The sequence below is a fragment of the Fistularia commersonii genome, chromosome 29, assembly GCF_037954325.1.
Source record: "Fistularia commersonii isolate RoL2024-O1a breed Wild chromosome 29, RoL_Fcom_v1.0, whole genome shotgun sequence".
NCBI lineage: Eukaryota > Metazoa > Chordata > Actinopteri > Syngnathiformes > Fistulariidae > Fistularia > Fistularia commersonii.
In genome coordinates, this window is record NC_141312.1 from 863,648 (window position 1) to 883,688 (window position 20,041).

Consider the following 20,041-nt stretch of genomic DNA (forward strand, 5'->3'; position numbering starts at 1 on the left):
TCCAGCCTCCTCCGCTGCAGATACGTCTCCTTCAGAACACAAGATACGAGACGTCCTCGCTATTTGACCGACACGTTCCGCAAAACCACCGAGCTCCTCGGTTCCTGTGCGTCCGTCTTCACGATGCATCCTCCAAAAGCCCGCGGAGATGCGGAGATCTTCTCGGCGGCGCTTGGAGGTGGAAGCGTGTCGTCCATGTGGAGCATCTGTGGCATTTATTTCATGAAACGTACTGGAGATCTACTCGCAAGGATTCAGTAATCGCTGTGGAAACATTTTGCTTTTACAACACACACACACACACACACACACACACACACACACACACACACACACACACACACACACACACAGAACGTATGGACTGAGGAGGTCTGGATTTACAGCCCTCCCTATATTTATGGTGATTCTCTGTTGATCTTGGACGTCAGGCGTGTTGCCTTTTCATGTAAAAGATAAATAATAGAAGAAAATGTTGTTTGAAGGTCACGTGCCGCGGGTGGAGACCACGAGGAGGAGATACAGGCAGAAGGTCCGGGCCATCCGCTGGAGATAGGGTGGGGCTCGGAGGAGAGCCGTCAGGACGCCTCCCTGGAGACATGTTCAGGGCAGGTCCTGCCAGGAGGAGGAGGACCTGGAGAAGACCTGCTGGAAGGACTGGGATGGACCAGGAACAGCTGGGGATTCATCCAGAAGAACTGGAGCAAGCAGACGGGGTGAAGGACATCTGAACTTCAGATGGACGGACGGATGGATATATTTTCAAGCCGAGCTGAAATCTGAAATATTCAACATGAATTGACTTTGCCCATTGATTCATCCTGCATGTGTTTGGACTGTGGGAGGAACCCTGAGGAACCCTGAGGAACCCCACGCAGACACGGGGAGAACATGGAGACGCCACACTGAAAGGTCCAACCAGGGACCTTCTAAAGCAGCGCCTCTTCCCCCCCGACTGACATCTCCAATGTCCATGAGCCCATGAAAGCTGTATTTCCAAACAACTCCTCGGTCCTTCTGAGCGAAGCTGCAGGAAAGTCCAGTCCCGTCCAGAAGGAGCCACCAGGCTCTCCTTGGCATCTTCTGGGACCACAGGAAAAGATCTCATTCATCGCTCATGCGGATCTCTGGGAATAATCCGTCGGAATAATCTGTCGGCTCCACACCGGCCAACGTAAATATAGCGAGTTCAAGCGTATTGATTATTGATCGAAACCGAGAACGTTGAATTTGAGATGTTGTTTTGAGGCGCAGCTGAAAACCGAATGTCTCCGTGTCACGTGAGAATAACAAGATGAATATTTAAGTCTCGCCGAGGTGCCGGCAGGGGAGGCAGGAGAGGCCGTGCCTCACCGGCCGATCTTGGAAAGAAAAAATGTCAAGCGGAAAAAAGAATAAAACGGTTGTATTTATCAGAGATTTGCACAAGAAAGAGATTTTTCATTTCACTTTGCCAGTTTTTCATTGTTTTTGATTCAAAATGGCTGGACTTTCACATTTTCTGTTCAAATCCTGAGAAGAGACGTGCGGTGAGGCAGCGGACCCTGGAGCCTCAATGACGGCCGACTATAAGACCGGTTGCTGTCCCTCTGTATGTCGCTATTAAAATGTTTAAACGCTTTTGATCTACAATTCCAATGTACAGTGATTTTTCTCAACAGCTGTGTGTGTGTGTGTGTGTGTTACTACCATCATTTCCATGCGCTTTAAACACTGCAGCTTAAACGACTATGCGGCTAATTGATGGATTTTTTGGGGCTATCGAGCTTCACGCCGCCAAAACATTTACCCTCGTCACATCGGAGCCACGAAAGGAACGTGAAATTCTGAGGCCGTTCAAAGCCGGGATAGAAAGTGGACTTTTCCTTCTCTTATTTAATATCATCTGTTTGGACAAAAAGCATCTCCGGTACGTATTTGTGGATGTATCTGGTATGTCTTTAATTAAAAGTTAAAAAAACACTTGTGTGTAAATATCTCATGTTACAACGTGGACACCCGCGGCTTGTTTGTGCACACATAGATTTATCTAATCATTTGTAGCCGTTGCAGCTAGAAAGTCTGGAGCAGTCTAGAAATGACAGTAGTTTCTTGTGAGATCATGAAACAGCTGCCAAGAGCCACTAAGTGAGGCAGGCAGTTGTCCTGCCTCACTGCAGGGGGCGCTGGGGATTGCGGGGTTTCTTCCAGAGACGGCGGGCATCCATCCGCTGATTTGTTCAACTCCTGACTTTCAAAACGGAGGCTTACATATCAAAACTTAGACAATTTTCTAAATTGGACTCGCATGGACTTTATTTAGAAGTAAAGGGAAGACCACGATAACATATTTCAAATGAAATTCCTTTCTGTGCGCCACAGTTTGTATGTGTGAAGAAAGCCGCAGCCAATCGCATGGAGGGTAAGTTACTCTGCAGGAACGTATGTTTGTAAATTGTGACGAACTCCGAGGTTCGCCGGCCGTCGACCTGCCGCTCCGCGAGACGTGATGGTGAACGCTTGGGCGCCTCTAAGTGGCGCCTCTCGGCCAATCACAGACAGGTTAAGCGCTGAAGAAAACGAAAGAATCGGCGTCGTTGATTCGAACATCCTGCCTGCGCCGGACGCACTTTTTTCAGGGGATTTTATATCATAAAGTGAATTATTACAGGGGATAAATCTGCCGCGTATCCGATCCTCTCCGGATCGCCGGCGCGGCGAGCGTCCAGAGCGTCCAGAACGTCCAGAGCGTCCAGAGCGTCCAGAGCGTCCAGAGCGTCCAGAGCGTCCGTCCACGCCGCATTTCAATCCCGCTTTTGACGCGGCGAACCCGAGGCAACCCGATCCGAGAGTAATCCGCCCCGCGGCCCGTGACCCGACCCGCAGCCTCCGACGGGACTGATGCAATTTCCAGGCGCTCTCCGGTGTTTTCGCCCACAGCAGGTTTGGATTAGCGCTCTCCTGGCCTCCAGCGCTCCCGTCCATAAATCAGGAGTCATAATTAGAGAACCCGAGCGCGCGAGTCCGGATTAGAGGAGGGTCGGGGATCAAACTTTTTTTTAGAACGCCACGTCGTCCTCGTAAACGTGAGCGTAACGGACTCGATCCCGCGAAACACGGCGTTTTAGGTTAATAGGATCACCATATGACTTCACTTCTCCCCCGAGGACGCTCGTCCCGCCGTGGCCGAGCTCCAAACACATATAATCACAGACAGCAGAGCTCCGCTTCCCTTCCGGGGGCCGAGTTCGAAGGCATAACTCCGTGTTTTGAAGCTCAGCAGATGATCCGCCTCCCGCCAGGAACTTGTTACATGATAGGAAAAACCTCGCGTTCGCCCACCTCCTCCCCGGAAAAAGGGGGGGGAGCGGGTTAGCATCGTTAGCATTCTGGTTTAGGCGTTTGCAGCGGCGGCGGGTCGCACCTGAACGCATCACGCAGCGGCGGGAGTACCTTCTCGGATTGACGCCGTCGATTTTCGGACATCGGACCGCCCGGAGCATCCGGCGTCCGGAGAATTTCCCACACCTTCACGCACGTTCTGTTCGTCTGTGACGTTTCTTTCATTTGCCTGTGTGTCGTCCAAAATTACAGTGTGAAGTATAAATGTCAGATCTATAAAAACAACACACACACACACACACACATGCTGGGGTATTTACCATATTCCCTCTCATAAAGACACACATGGTTCTACTTAATCCCTCGCTTCATTCTGGAGGACGGAAAGAGAGAGGGGAAAAAAACCCTGATTGGACTTAAAGGGAACACGAAGCCTCTTTCAGCGCGACTCAAATGAAACATGAAATTAGCCGTGGCGGGATGAGCGGCTTTCGTGCACGGCTGCGTCGCTGGCAGCCTGCCTTCAAGGGGGATCCCGCCGTTTGCGCCCCCGGTGTGGATTTGAACTCATGAACTGCTCGCCGTGCGGGGTCGCGCACACCCATGGCTAGCTTGCGAGGCGCTAACCGGGCCGGAGCAGCTCGGCTGAGGACGCTTGGAGGTGCAGATGCGGCGAGCCAAAGGTGGTGAACACCAAGCATGTTTCTCAGGTTCTGCGCATTTATTACTTTTTTCACAGCCGTCAGGTTGGCTAGTTGGACAAGCACGCTAGCACAAAGTCGCTAAGTCTCCTGACCGTGCATTAGGCCACATATGCAAATTTAAAGAACTCCGCAAAAAGTTTCATCAACGAGAGCTTAATTTACCATTGAAATTCTTCATTCCAACTCTCACACACGACACACAACATTGATTCGTGCTCATTCATGTTGGTTTCTTATCATTTTTGAACCAAATAGCATGCTAGCATTGGGCAGCACACCCGCGTGGAACCACATCAACTTACAAATTAAATGAAAATAGTGCTGAAGTGTTTGGAGTGTGACCTCCACGGGTTCATACATTTGATGTCCGCTGATCATTTTGGTGTGATTTTGTTGTCGGCACATTTGAAGACGCAAACGGCAAAGTATTTAATAAGATTATTTCATTCGTTCACGTCCAAGATGTGTGATTTGAGCCTTTCTCTAATTATTTCGAGCAGTGTCTATCTAACAGGACTTGAGACTATTTTTATTGACCAGGCCAGCACGGGAACCGCATGAGCAGGTGTTGAGGGTCGATCTTTTTATGACCGCGTTATTTTTTTTTTCTCCCCGGTTTAGATATTCCTAAATGTGGAAAACGTAACCCGTTGCCAGCGCCGTTGCGCCACCCGTCCGTGCGACTGAGATTCGTGAGACAAAAGAAAACAATCGGTTAACTGCGAGGCCGCCAGGCTGCAGGACGCGTAATGTGGAAATTTTGATAAGTGGGTCAGGTCAGTGGGTGAGAAGACGTTTCGTAAACGCCCTCGGGATTCCTTCTGGAAGGATTTGGTCATCAAACGATCGGTCTTCTCCCAAAATCCCAAAATCGCCGCTTTCCACAGGCCGGTGGAGTTGCATTTAAATCCCCCTGCGCTTCATGCAGCCTTTTACGGCGGCGTAGCGTAACTGCGGGTTTATTTGCGCAACACAGTTTCAAGAACTTTCCTGTTTTATTTGCTGGGCGGCAGAAAAGCGCAGGTCGGATCAGCTGCGGATGAAGAGGGCAAACGGAGATACTTCTGTTTTATTTACTTTTTATCTGAGATTTTTGTGAAAGAGAGATGTTTTTAAATCATAACCTCTTGTATAACCGAGTTTATAAGGCTTCTTTGAGTACCGTTGAAGAATTTTATACGACTAATAAACATGTCAAGGTTTTCTGGCCTCGGCCTCGACCTTGAGATGTCCGACTGATGCGCCACGATTCCGTCTTCATCTGCTCTGCGCAACATGTTAGAAGCATTAAAGTGAAGCCATCGCCTCCTCTTCTGTTCCCTTCAGGGGCCGCGGCCAATCACCCGCCTCCATCTGACCCGCGGCCAATCACCCGCCTCCATCTGACCCTCCCTTCTCCTCTCACACCAACTGACTTCCTGTCCTCTTTCACTCCATCCATGAAGATCCTCTCTGTCGACCTGACCTCCTGACCTTCAAAAACAACGATAACATCAGAAAGAAAACACGATGATAAATCACAAATATGGTCATCGGAGCCATTTATCCTTTTTTTTTTTTTTTTTTTTTTTTTTTTTTTAAAGTACACGGTCATAAAAGTTTACAACCGCCGTTTTCAAGTACGAGGCAATAAAGATGGCCTCCGCCGGCAGGAAGCAGGTTTATGGCGGGAGAGAATGTGAGATGGAGCGGGATGGATGTGAAGATCCACGCTGAACCGGAACCTCTTACCTTTCACGTTTAACGTCTGGGGTCGGCCGGCCAGCGGCAGGAGACCCGTGGAGATGGTCGGTGCGTCCCGGTTTGCGGTGGACGGCGTCTTTACGGTGAAGAACCCGAAGGGGAGAAGGTCTTTCCACCGTCCGTCCGTTAGCCGTGGACTGAACGAACCGTCCGGACACCGGGGATGGGTTTCCTCCGAGCCGAGGAGGTTACGGAAACAAAAAACATTAGCATTAGCAAGACATTAGCATTAGCAGAAGTAGTAGCAAGCAGGACTGTAATGTCGGAGTACTAGGCTACTGGTGTACCTCCATCTGGAAGGTTGGTGGTTTGACTCCTCCCGTCGGTATGTCCCGTCCCCCCTTGGCTGCTCTCTGGTTAGCGCCTTGAGTGCTAGCTAGCTAGCTAGCTGTGCCGCCATCGGCGCGTGAATGGTCGATCCAGCGTTAAGCCCGGTATTGGCGGAGACCGTTTAGCATTGGTGTCCTTGTTGGGGAATGTAGCTCAGTTGTTTTTTTATCTTGAGTCTAAGAGGCGAAGGCTCCAGAGGGCTGCTGCCTTCCCGTCTCTCCTCACCAGAGATAAAGTTTAAAACGTTTACGTTGTGTAAACAGCACTTTAAGCACGAGTCCGATCAGTCGTTACTCCTCCGAGGCTCGGTAAATACTGCGCTCCGGCCAATAGTCCAAAGAGCTGAGTGAGCACGTCCTCGCCAGATAAGATCTCAGCCGCCAATCGGAGGTTCCCCCTCCTCGCGGTCTCCATCGGTCCTTCTCCAGATGTTCGCGTTTCACCCCGGGTCTTTCTCGCCTGATCCAAAGCGTCCGCAGGCAAGACACTCGCACGGTGAACTCCAGGACACCAAACCTCCCCAGCTGCTCCTGATGACCTAGCATGAGGTTGGCGAGGCTTCATCTCAGCTCCAATTCAGAAGGACGGTGAAAGCGACCCGGCGCAAAGGTGAAGACGGCGCCATTTTCGCGGAGACCGTCGAGGCCGGTCATCCCGATTCGATTGTTTCTTCGTAGCAACGGGACGACGTTTGCCGGCTCAGAAGAAAGCGTCGGATCCCGTTTTGGCGCTGGAACGCCGCCTCTCGCCGGATCTGTTTACACGACCGCCGAGCGTCACGTGCTCGCGAAGCTCGTCTTTGAGATTTTATTAAAATACCTCTGTGGTTTTTCCGGACCGCGCCGACCCGGCAACAGCGGCGCAAATCTGCTGCTGATCAGACAGAGGACGCCACATCGAACAAACGTGATTCAGCTAATCGTCTCCAGAGCACCGAAGCCCTTCGCCACTTGAAGAGGCCGCCTCTCCCGCGCTTGTCGGGGTTTTTCGCCGATTAAGCGCGAGCCGCTTTGTAGGGGAGCCATATAAAGGGAAGACATGAATGTGCAGCGCAACTTCGAGTAATCTATAACATGCTGCCGGTTCAACTTTTGGACGCGGCATGAAAAGATTTAAGAATTATTCGATGCGAAACGAATCAAATGCATGCACGCTGCCCGAGGACGCCTGGAGACGCTGCTTTTTTACTCACCGAATTGAACGACGGAGATCTGACGTGGAGGTCAGAGTGAAGGCGGAGGCTATCGGTCGGGTCGGCGGCTGGAAAGCTGCGGACATACAAGTCCTGTGACGATGGAGAATTTAGATCAGGTCCATGAGGTTACTCCCCTGAAGAGTCCCTGCCGCCTGAGGACTTCACGGCTCTGCGGCCGATCGGTACCTTCTGGACCGTTTCCAGACCGAAGGACGCCTCCAAGACCCGGTTGGTTCGGGAAGTCGCGTGAGATCAAACTTCAGCTCCAGCATCTTCTCTGACGGTCTGGAGAGCTCGGGTGGACCTGCAGGCCGGGAGGAAGACCTCCATCGGCAGGTTTGTCAGTATGCTGACGACCTCCTTCTCTTAACAGCGTTGGATCCAGAACATGAAGGCACAAAGTCTGAGCGCAATAAGACCGGACCAGAGTGATGGAACGTTCTGGAGACTTCGGCAGGACGACGTCAGGTTCCGATGCCGACAGAAGATTGACTACATGTCATCTTACGTGGAAGATGTTGGAAGTCAGGCGGCTGGATGGGGCAGCGCTTAGAGCTTCTTCCTCACGGCCTCACGGTTGGATTCCCGCGGCAGGCCTTCCTGTGTGGAGACTCCACGTTCTCCTCGTTTCTGCGTGGGGTTCCTCGGGGTTCTCCGGGTTCCAAACACATGGTGCGAATGAGCCGGTGAATGGTTGCGTGCAGTAAAGAGTATCTCTGCGTGGATCCTCTTGAAGATGGCGAGGAACGGATGTGGGTCAAACTGCCGCGTCTCATTGAGTTCTTATTGTTTTTGTCTTCCTCGCCGAGTAGCTGCGAGCGGCGCGGACGTTCTAGAAACCCAGATTGGTGTTTCTCCCAGTGTTCATCTCAGTTTATTTATCTAAATCAAAAAACTAAATTCGGCGTGACGGAACATTGTTTTCTGCCGGGCGTCTGGACCTCGCCGCCATTGAAACCTGCAACCGGATCCGGCTGTGAACCCGGGCGTGAGGCGAACCAAGGGGGAACAAATAAACATTTCCATTGGCCGTCCTCCAGCGCCGTCTCTATCTGCTCTTATCTGGGTCAGACCTTCTCAGCAACTTTCAGAAATGCCAGAGACGGCGCGCTCCCATGCTACACGCTGACCCTTTTTCATCAAAGCCGTCAAGGCGGCTGGAAAGCGGCGGCGGGATCACGCAATTCAAAATTTCCACCTCCTCACACTCGCGCAGCTGCGTTCCCGGGGCCGGTCCGAGTCGGGGGCCACGTCCCCGTTCGGACGCTGGAAAATATCTGTCGTCGCACATGTGAGATGTCGACGGAGCGGAGTTTACGGGCCGCCTCGGAACGCCCGAGGGTACGTCGGCCGCCGGCTCGCAGATGTTGGGAACCGAGAACCGACGCGCCTCCGTCCGCTTCCCCCTCGGCTTCGGTTCCGAGTCGAAACATCTTGCGGGGGATCGGCTTGGAAACGTAAATACAGTACGGCGTGAAGATGTTCTCGCAGGAGCGACACGTCAACGGGGCGGCCGCGACTCCGCCGAAGAGCTGGCGTTTTCCCCGACCGCAGGGTCGGCAGTGCGAACCCCAGATCCTCCTCTCTGCAAGTGTCCTTTTGCGAGGACTCTGAACCCCCAAGATGCCCCCGATTGTCTTTGGCCAAAAGACCAAATGTTGAAGACCCTCCAGACTGGAGGGATTTGTAAACAGAGCACTTTGGAAACGGGTCTACCGCCATGCGCAGGTGAGTTGATCCAAAACAATAACGGCGGACTCCGGAGTGCTGCTCGTGCGTCGCCTTGCACTTCAGGGTCCCTCCGACTCGATGGACCAACAACCCCGCCGTGGTCGGTCCAAACACTTGATCGCTTGCCGTGGACACCAGCTGTAGTTCCCATGTTTGTCGGGTGCCCTGGCAGGAAGGGTTTAGGTGCTTCTCAAAATCCCAGTGCCAGTTACTGGCCTGGCGTCCGAACGTCGGGGTTTCTGGTCGCTTCCCACCATCAGGCGTCAACGGAGAATCTTTGCCTTTGCAGCCATGCGGCGATGGAGAGCGTTTCCCAAGTTAAGGGAAGAAAAACAACACAGCTTTTCTTTCAAGGCTTTATTTTTGGAATAAATATACTTAAGACAAAGATCATTACAAGTGTTTTTGTAAAAAAAAAATAAAAGGTGATTAAAAGTATTTACATGTTTTGCGCAGAGCTGGATAAATGTATACATAGTATACAGTGCAGCCCAACTAAGTCACGGGTTTCTTTTGCTGTACAAAGTGCAAAAGCTGATGAAATAAAATAAAAAATACAAAATCTAACTACTAAAGGATCCATCCTGTAGTTGGATGATGAAGCGCACAATCTGGCCCCTTTAAGAAACAAAACACAAATATAATGGATTACAGGATTTCATCAAGTGTGAAAGAACGGCTTGGCTCAGGCTGTGGGGCCCACGAACGAGGAGATCCAGGAAAACACACTCTCTGGACAAGCATAACACGGCACTCGCCAGCTCTGTTCCATGATTTGCTTTAACGTTTCATCGATAATAAATTATCTGCGGCGGCTGCCAGACAGGTGTGACATAACAGACCTCGCCACCGGCCCAACACTGACGAAAGCCCAGAAAACAGCCGGAGCGGTCAAATGAGGGGATTCGCGGCGCCGTCACATGACGAAGAAGAAGAAGACGTTTTGTTTTTGGTCATCTGTTTGCAAGTTTGCAACCCCTCGGACACCCTTCGGACGCCCACGAGGAACTCGTTGGCACCGGCGGAGTCGGTCGCCTACGCGGTACGCTCGTTGCAGATCAGGCAAGCTGGATGCTGCTCGGTCACGCCAGCTGTCCGGAAGCACAAACCGCCGGCCTGTTTATCCTGCGCTTCTTTGTTTAGCTGGAGCCGTCCAATTCCACCTCGGATTGCGGTTCAAAGCGGTGCTGAAGGAGAGTGCTTGGAAGACGAAGAGTTGCGTGGCGCTTGTTGTCGTTGAGAGTTCTGAAGCGTAAACCATGTCGCAAAGGACTTCCCAGAGGAGGGAGGTCTGTCCGGTTTCATCGGCCCTGAATTGAGAAAAACTCCTCACCGCCGGATATCGATGAAGTATCGTCAGACTCGTGAGGTAAACTAGATGGATTCCTCTCCAACGGGAATTCTTAGCTGGCAGTGGCAGTCGAGGTGATTCAAACCTCTGTTCTATTCGACACTCTTTTATATGTTGGGGTTTTGTTTTGTGTGTGTTTTCTCCGCAGTCCGAGAAACACCTGGATAATGTGGTATGAAGTCGGAGCGGCGGCAGGGGAAAAAAATATTTTCCAGCTTTTGTCCTACGGCTTTCATCCGCCTCCTCTTTTCACTTTGTCACGAAAGTGTCCCACGCCGCCCGGGGCGACGACGGCCGCGGCGTGTCCGTCGGAAACACGACGACGAGGACTCGCGGCTCATAGGCCGACTCAGTAGCACGGGCTCAGGTTACAGAAGTCCAGCTCCTGCGGTTTGCGTAAGCCAGTGCAGTGATCTCTGGGCAGCAGGTGCCCGTTTTGGGTTTTGCAGTGCAGCGGTCGTCTCTTGAAGCCCTTCCCGCAGGTTCTGGAGCAGGGCGACCACAGCCCCATGTGCCACTCTGCGCACGGCTCCCCGCAAGCTTGGATGGCCGGCGGTCTTTGCGAAGGCTCGCAATCCGACCCCGGCTTTCCGTCTCGTCTCAGACACTGTACCATCCTCCTCTGGTGCCCGTCGCCGCAGGTCACCGAGCATACGTCCCAGTTCGTCGCGATCCACTTCCCCAGGGTCGGGTTCTCCTTCCCGTAAGTGTCCTTCAAGGTGTCTTCTCCCCTGTCCTTCACGCCGTCCTCAGCTAGAACACTGTTGTGGGAGTTCATACGCGCGTCCTTCTTCGCGGTCCTGTCCTCCTTAGTCTGACGGGCGAGGTAGAAGGAGTAACGGATACGGGGCGGCGTCAAGTTGCCGGCGCACAGAACCTCCACGGTGAGAGCTTCTTGGAGAGGCTTCACCGCCTGCAGGGTCTCGGAGAGGCCGGCCGTGCCGCTGTACCGAAGCAGGCCGCCTTTCACGATGAGGTCCCTCTCCCCGGCGGACACGATGTAGTTCCCGTTCAGCAGGTAATGACCACGGCCGTTCTTCACCGCCAAGTAGTTGTCATCGCCGATCATTCCCTTGTAGCCTCGCTGACGGATGTCTATGTTGGCTGCGCCCGCCGGCAACGTGACGACAAAGTTGTAGCCGTGCCTGCGTGCCAGAACACAACACACACAAGGAGAGCTTAACAGCCTGGCCGATTATGCCATCGAGTTGACGCCAAAGAAAAAGAGGATGTACACACATGGGCTTGGTGAAGAGGCCCGACACCTTCTTGCAGCCCTTGTTGTCACCGCCGCAGATTCCACACTTGTCAAACTTCTTGTTGGATCCGATCTTCCCGTCGCAGCCGGCCTTGATGCATTTTCCTTGAACGCACACTCCCAGGGAGTCCGGGGAGCAGGGAGTTCCGTCCACAACCTGGAGCATACGAGACCGCGCCGGATGTTAGCCAAAGGTTCGTACTGCATGCAAAAGTCGCATCGGTTTTTTGCGCGTCGGCAGCTTAGCAACATTCGGCACTGAAGCAAGACGTCGGCCCATTTCGCACTGTGGGATCTGAGAACCTTTTCGGGGACGAGGCCGTGTCCTTCGGAGACCGTGAACCGCACCTCCTAGAACCATTTTAGCTGCTACTCCGCTCCGAGGCGCGGCCTTTTAGCGGTTCCGCGGGAGCACTCGAGTGATCGGTGCAGCTCAGAAGCCGCACCCATGACCAGATACTTCTTGAGCGGCACTATTTTTAAAAACACTAGCGTGGTCACCGGTCGGTTGTTTTCTCGGGAGAACTTGACAGAAGGAAATGAAGCGACAAAGAGGCTCCCTGACCTGCTACGACCCAGAGGGCTTCCAAAGGAACATCTACATTTTGCCCAGACTAAGTGCAGAGTTAGCTAACGGCTAACGGGGCTCTTCAGCGATGCAGGAAGAAGATACAAACACTCCAACCATCCGATAGCCCGTGGTTACTATTCCATGAACCCTGAGGCAGCGTCCGCCTCCGTGTTGTCATCACAACACGTATGTTTCAGAGGGGACGGCAAAACACGCGTGATGTGTTTAGCGTCATTTTTAAATCGGCCCTTCACCTCAAGCTAGCGTCTGGTCACGGAAGTTGCGTTTCAGTCACGCCATCCCGTGATCGGGCTGGAATCGGGGCCGGGACCGCCGGCGCTGGGCGAGTCCCCGCGGCTGCTGAATATTCTTCACACATATGAAAATAACGTGCCAGTTTCTTGTGGGGAAAACACCCGGCGGTTTGGGAGGAATTTATCCGAACGGAAAAGCGACTCCTGGGGATACATCGCCGCTACATGTGCCTGCTGAGGCTGCACCAGAACATCTGGATCCGTCGCAAACATCGCCTACATCTATAACTGCATTCTGTCTGTTTATTTTCTTTTTCAATTGAATTATTTTTTGAAACTCTTGAATTAGCGGCAGGGAGCGTCCGTCCTCCATAGGCGGTGGGATTCTTCTGGGACGCCGGTGAGTTTGGAGGCTACGTAAATCAAAATAAACTCATTTTGAACCTCTGTGCTCTAATAAAGCCACGCTCTTTAACAAAAGTGTACAAGAGGAGCGAACGGCGCGGCTCTGATTGTTTAGAACATCCAGCTGCTCCATGAATCAGCGTCCTCGGAGAGCTCTTATCGCCTCCTCCAGTTAGCGTGATGGATGGAGGTGTGAGCTTTCTCTCGCCACCGCTCAAGCTCAACCCACACCCTTTTTATCAAAAGGACATACATTTTCCTCCCTTTATATCTGCGCTGGCACGCCCGCCGGTTCGCATTCTCCGGCTGCCGCGACGACCGCCGGTCAGAGAGGTTTACAACCCGAGCCATCTTTACTTTGAGGAAGAGTAGCTTACCTTGGGGGCTAGGACGTAGAAGTAGCCGGTGCCGTTAGCCCTGCAGACCAGTTTGCACCTGTCGTTGGCGCTCACCCCGGAGTACTTGGGAACCCAAACCACCGAGGGAGCGATCCGGTTACTGTTGAAGTTGCGTCCGCTGCTCTCGCACTGCTCCTCGCGATACGTCTGACCTGGACGAGACAACGGGAAAAACGAGATACGGTGAACGCCGTCGGGGGGGTCGACATGTCATCGTACGCGTTTGTCTACTCGGAGCAATTTGTACCGGTGTCTTGGCAGCGGCTTAGATTGCAGGAGCGGTATTTGACCCGAACCCCTTGGCAGTATTTCCCCCCGTTTGACGGAACCGGGTTGTTGCACTCCCTCTTGGACAGCTGGACGCCGCCGCCACATGTGCGTGAGCAAGAACCGAACGGGCCCCACTTGCCCCAGCGCCCGTCCACCTGGGGATCCACAGAACAAAAAGCTAACATAGGGAAAGACCGAAAAAGACGGAGGCTCGGGTGTTCCAACGGCACTTCGGGAGGTCCGTCGCGCTTACCTTCACAGTTTGGACGGGTTTGTCGGAGCAGACCCCTCGGTCGCAGACCTGCCCGTCACCGCAGTAGGTGCCGTCTGCCCAGGGGAAGTGTCGCGTCATGCACACCAAATGCCCGTTGGAGTGTCCGGTGCACCACAGGCGACTGCACGGCGGCTGCATGAAGGGACAGGGTTTGGAGTTCTCGCCGAACGCGAGCTCGCACTGACGTTCCAGGGCGTAGGACGCACCGGGCGGCACGTCGGGGAGGACCAACGGCTTCTGAGGCTGGTCGAGAAGACACTCTCCTGGAGGAGGAAACACAGTCAAGTCAGATTTTATTTAAATCCCGGCCCGGTGGTGTGATGGTACTTTCCATGCGGAGCAGGTTTGGACTACGCTCAACAGAAACCCAACAGGGAGGAAGCGCTTGGCGACAACGGCGAGGAATCGCCGCCTTTTACCGGGCGGAAACATCGGACAGATTCCAGCTCAACGCGAGCGACCTTCTGCCTCGAACAGGAGGCGCAAAAAGAGACAGAAGGCAATATTGTGATTGTGATAATGATCTAGAACTGCTAGCGCCAACAGCTACATGCCTGTAGCTGAAATGATATAATAATAGTGATGATATCAAGAAATAAAAGTGGTGGACGAATGGGGAGACGCTGCAGTAGATGAAGACACACCCCGGGGTACGAGTGTGCCGGGGACTCGGGAGAAGATATGGGGTCATGAGTTCAGACAAGTAGGTGAAGAAGGAAAGAAGTGAATCGTGGGATGTCCCTCAGCAGAGGAAACCTATGGCAGCATAGCTAGTAGCGAGGCTAACGCTAATGTAGGCTTTCCCAAAAAGGGGGGTTTGAAGCCCACTCGTAAACAAAGAGATCCAGGATGGTTCCTCAGAGGACCTCCTGCTCCCGTCCCGGTTGTTTCTTCTCCACCGGCTGAGATGTTTGGTGAAAAGCGCTGCTGCGAGGGAGCCTGAGGCTCTTGGAAAGAAGGGGGTTTCAGGAACGCGTCTGGATGGTTGCGCGCAGCGCATACCGCGCAGACACAAATACAACATAACATGAAGAGCGTCCGACATCTGGCTACCCTCCCCACGAGAACCTCCCTGAAAAAAAACCCACAAGCGTGTCCCGTCTCGTCCGCTAACGCCCTCGAGGGACTCAGTCACACCAGAACCAACGCTTTGCGGACGAGTTCTGTTTTTCTTGATGAACCGCCGTCTTCAAGCTCGGTGAACGAATGAGCTTCACCGCCGGCGCCAGCGGGAGCTTGACGAGCGCCTCGGTCCAACGCCGAGAAGCCCCCGAACGTGTGGCGGCGTGCTCTCTCTCACCTGGACGCCGCTTTTTTTTTTTTTTGAGGTCTGGATTTACGACAAAACGGCGGCAGCGTTACGAAGGCGCGGGACAGAAATCACTCCCTGTCAAGTGAGAAATGTACGTCAGAGTCTCAACCCCCTCAGTTCCCTGGTTCTCGGGACGTCTATTTGCAGCGACTCTACATGGGAAACGCCGTCCGGATCGGCCTCGCCGTCCAAACCGCCGCGGCGTCTCCCCGGAATAGAACCCTCTAATTTGGGACAGATGTGGAGCAGTTTTAAAGTAAACGTTTAGCATCGCCCCAGGGCAGGACCTGCGGTCTGGCGTCCTCGCTGTGCAATCTCCGTCCCATGAAATGCCTTTTTTCCCCCCTGGGATCGCGCCGTCCCATATCGAACGCGGAAATCCCGCCGCACTAGATGGCGCCCGCAAGACGGCGCCACGAAAGCATCCGCGAGCCGCCGCCTGGTGAGCAAGGACGGCAAACACCTACCGTGCCCGCTGTCCAGGAACTCGGTGATGATGGCGGCGCTGCACGGCGACCACGGGCTGGTGCGGTTGATCTGAATGAGCGTGGGGGACATCATGTGATTGTCCCGCAGCTTCCCGAAGGCGTCCTCGCAGGCCTTCACGTTGTCGTGCGGCATGTTGAAGACGTGTCCTGTCGGGAGGGGAGAGGGGGAGTCGGTCAGGCGTCGCCTCCGACGGGACGGCGTTCGGCGGCGGAGGCGCGGCTCACCGAGCTCGTGGGCGGTGGTGAAGGCCGACGGGAGCCCGTCGTCCTCGATCACGGAGCAGCTCCTCTTGGGGTCGCACATCGTGCCGACGTCCGCCATGCCGAGGGTGTCGCAGGTGGAGGCGCCGCAAAGGTCCTGGAGAACACGGAGGCGGCGGCGGCGGACATTATGAGTCACATTTTCAGCTCCCGTCGTTTCTCGACACGCAAGAAAACGGAACTCTATGCTCCGTCCGGGTTCGACGCGGACGACCGCCGGGTTCCGTTACCAACCTGGCAGACCTTCTCGTCCGCCGGTGACAGTAAACCGGGGTACCGTGCACCCGGATGTCTTGTGCACAGCGAGCGGGAGGCTCCGCATGCTCCCCAACGCCAAGAAACACGGACCGATCCTTTAAAAGTCGTGGCTCCGGACGGGTCCTCCTGGTGCCGGGGGGGCGGAAAGTAAACCTTTCCACCACGAAGCGTCTGTTGCGGGCAGCGGCGTCCGGAGCGCACCTTCCCCGGTGAGGTCATGCAAACGTCAACCAATCACAACGATTCCAGGCCGGAGCCAGACTTTCCAAATGACCTATTTCTCCGCCGCGGAGTTGGGAAGCCTGGATCTCAGCGAGGATCCACTTTGGAGCGCAACCAGCCTCCTAATCACAGGTCGACTTTGGGAGCGAGCGCCCGCCCGGCGACGCCCGGCCGCCACGAACGCCAGCGGCCACGCATTCCTCCTGAGGAGGTTCACTGGCGAAGGAGAAGACCGACCTCCTGCTTTTAGTTCTACTCGATGCGAAGACGCTTGAGGTCGAACGACCGGTGACGAAAACTAGCGTCGCGTCGCTCGGAAGCAAAGGTGAAGTTCAGAGGAGTTCTACCTCCGAGAACGAATGAAAAACCAAAACACAAAACTGCAATTGTGGGCCGGCGCAGATCTAGACCAGATGTTCTGGTGTGCGCGGATGACATCTCCCCGCTCGGCCCGTTTATGAGCAGAATTAAGAGCAACGATGGACGGCGGAGCGGAGTCGGCGGTGTCAATGAGTTTGTTCCCGGCGATGACCTACTTCCAACATCTGCTGTCTAGCTTGGCATTTCTCTGCGCGTTGCTGGAGAGTAAAAAAAAACAATGGGGCCGGTTATCTCAGCGGAGAAACATTCAGGAGTTATTGTCTTACACACGGTTTACCCGCTGCCGGCCAAACGTGGCGCTCTGGGTGTAATATTGACAAGTATCGCGTTGCGGGGAGTTTGAGGAGACGCAGAAGCAGCCATGTTTCTTCTCCGCTTCAAACGTTATGAATGCCGCCGCTTGAAAGGCGAAGCAGACGCGGGCGGTTTGGACCGGCGCTTGGATCTTTGGCGCCGAACCGCAGAGCTTTAGAACGGCCGACGTTCTCCGGCGCGGGCGATTTCTAAGAACGAACGGCATCCATGCAGACGATGGAGTCGCCTCGGACGCCCGTGACTGAACCCGGCACAACCGGCCGACTGTCTCAGCTGTGGGTCACAATGGCGTGAATCACGCGGGCGCTCGGGTGAACGCCAGCGGGCAGCGGGCCGGCGGTAGCCTCGGGTCTTCTCTCGAGTCCCTGCGCTCGCCATCTCGCAGGGGCTCAAAGCGCTATTCTTTCATGAATAGCGACGCCGTTACTGGAGCGTCGAGCCGGGATCTTTCCGAGGTCGTGTTTCCTCGCCGCTGCCTCCGAGCGCTCGCTCCTGGGGGGGCGACACTGGGTTTCTGTAGATCTTACAGAACCCGGTCCAGACCGGCCCTGCATGGAGAGAGTCCTCAGACAACCGGGTCTGATTGAAATAACATCCGAGTTGACGATTTCAAGACGCGCCGGTGGTATTTCAGCCCAAGCTATGGCGAGAGTTCATAATGCTGCCTAAACGTAACCGTCGAGTGGCGTTTCCTGACCCCGGGCGACCACGGCGAGGGATCACGTCCATCACAACATCTAGACTCCCGGCGCCTGACCTTGAGCGCAGGGAGAAGACCACGACAACCGGAGCGTTCTGCTTCCGCGGAGCGACCCTTTGACCTGACGCTCCAGGAAACTCCTGGAGAAGAAATGCAGCCCCGCCTCAAATACCCGGCGACCGGACTGGCGCAAATGTGGCGAAGAGGAAAGCGGCGAGGCGCGGGAGTCGGAGCTGCAGCTGCGGCGGGTGCAGAAACATGGAAGGGATGCGCAGGAACCCCGGCCTCCATCTGCTGTTTTTTCGGAGGAGCAGGCCGGACCGGGAGCCCGAGGGTCCGGCACCTTCCGGACCAACCGTCGCTCCAAGCTGAAGCGTAAAGGTGCCGGACGCCTCCTCGGCCTGGACCCTTCGCGCCTGCCGAGGCCCGGTTCTTCCGGCCCGTAAAGTCTGGCGTTCATTCCCGTCCCCCGCGATCGATCCGACGGGAGCTGAAGACCGAAGGGATCTCGTGCGTCGTGACGCCCCAAAAAAGCGACCTCAGGCGGAGGTCGGAACGACGCGCGAGATGGTTTTTTGGCGTCTTACCTCTCTGGTGAAGAGGATGGCCGTGTCCCAGTAGTCTGCGTGCTTGTCGTGGTTTTTGTTCATCTTCTTCTGCCAGGTGCAGAAGTTCCTCAGCGTCATGGCGGCGTTGCCGGACACCTTGGGCCCCTTGTCCGCCTCGGAGAGGATCATGATCTTCACCACCACCACGCTGATGGAGTTGAGGATGCTGGGGTGGCGGTAGAGACGCGCCGCCACCGCCATGAGCGTCAGGAGGTAGTGCTTCAGGTCGTCCCCGTGGAAGTGGGCCATGGATTGGTCCGCCACCACCAGGGTCTCCACGAACCTGGGCACGGAGGCGAACCGCTTGGCCCTGCGCGGCCCCGCCTCGGCCTCCCGCGGCCGCTTGTAGCCCTCCAGCGTGCGCGCCACCTGCGCGCTCACGTCGCTGCTCACCGCGCATCTGGACGTGGAGTCCGGCTCGGAGCGGCCGCCGTCGGGCCTGCGCCGGATGACGTGCGCACCGTGCGCGCCGCCGGTGCCGGTGCCGTTGCGCGCCGGGCTGATGAAGTACTCCCAGCCCCGGTAACCGAACGCCCCACGCACGCCGCGGCAGAGGCTGAGCGCGGCGTACGACGACCGGTCGCCGTTGACGTATCCGGAGTAGAAGCAGCGGCGCAGGTCCACGGTCACGCCGGCGTCCGAGAGCCACAGCGCGTCACGGCCGGACGCGGACGCCGCGATGAAGTCCGAATCGAGCCGCAGGTCGAGCCGCAGCGCCTGCTGGAAGGCGCGGATCTCCAGGACGGCTTTCCCCCGGAGGAGGACGTCCGCGTCTCCGGCGTCCAGCCGCACCGGGACGCACAGCGCGCTCTCCAGGCACCGGGAGACCTCCGACAGGGACGCCACGAAGCAGAGCAGCAGGTGGGTTCTTCTCACCGACATGACGCCGCTCGCAAACACCGGACGCGGGGGGGGGGGGGAGAAGGTCCGACGAGTCTGGAAGGTCAACGGGAGCGCGTCGGCGCCGCGGGCATGGTCCGACGTGCGGGGCGGGGGGCTAGAAAAACGACGCGGGTCCACTCGGTGCTGTGTCCTCCCGGTCGTGACCCATTCCACGGCGCGCCACCCGCGTCTGCTGCCGCGACCGCCGCGTCCCGTGGACTTTATGCGAGAAGATGGAGAGCCTGTCGCCCCTTTCGGGGGGAGGAGGCAAGCTTTGGATGACGGCTTCCGAAGACTCCCAGTCGCAGGCGGGACAAACACCAACAGATGGACGGCGAGATGTTCCACGACCAGGAATCCAGTGCGCTTCACTTCATCCGAGTCTTCACTCACTGGAGTCCACGGGGGGAGGAGGAGGAGGAGGAGGAGGAGGAGGAGGAGGAGGAGGATGGTGGTGAATCGTCCCTGCGGGGAGAAGAACTTCACGCAACTGAGAGAAAAACTGCTTTGAGGGTTTCCTTTCCTGTTGGAAAAAGAAATAAAAGATAAACATTTTGAAATAGTGATGGAGTAAAATCACCGCGGACTTCAAGTCCCTTCGGACGGGGTCTTGGATGCTCCTCACGGTCATTGGGTGCGTGTGCACGACACTTGTGACCCCTGCTGGACAAAAGACAAACAGCAGGGATGGAGGGATCGAGGGATGATGGATGGAGAAACAGATACCGAGAGGAAATCCTTTTCCACCCTGGAAATCCTTTTCCATCTTAACACCTGTGAGCGTGAACATTTTGTACAGGGTTCTCCGG

General features: G+C 55.2%; 1 protein-coding gene across 1 annotated transcript; it reads right to left on the bottom strand.

The window, feature by feature from the left end:
• Positions 1-9,366: 9,366 nt before the first annotated feature.
• Positions 9,367-19,624, bottom strand: adamts15a (ADAM metallopeptidase with thrombospondin type 1 motif, 15a). Its single transcript, XM_086177257.1, has 8 exons — positions 18,330-19,624; positions 15,831-15,963; positions 15,585-15,752; positions 13,785-14,068; positions 13,509-13,686; positions 13,241-13,413; positions 11,615-11,790; positions 9,367-11,520 (listed from the first exon to the last, which is right to left on the bottom strand). Exons 1-8 carry the CDS (start codon positions 19,230-19,232, stop codon positions 10,725-10,727), a joined length of 2,811 nt encoding a protein of 936 aa, XP_086033383.1. The 5' UTR covers positions 19,233-19,624; the 3' UTR covers positions 9,367-10,724.
• Positions 19,625-20,041: the final 417 nt, after the last annotated feature.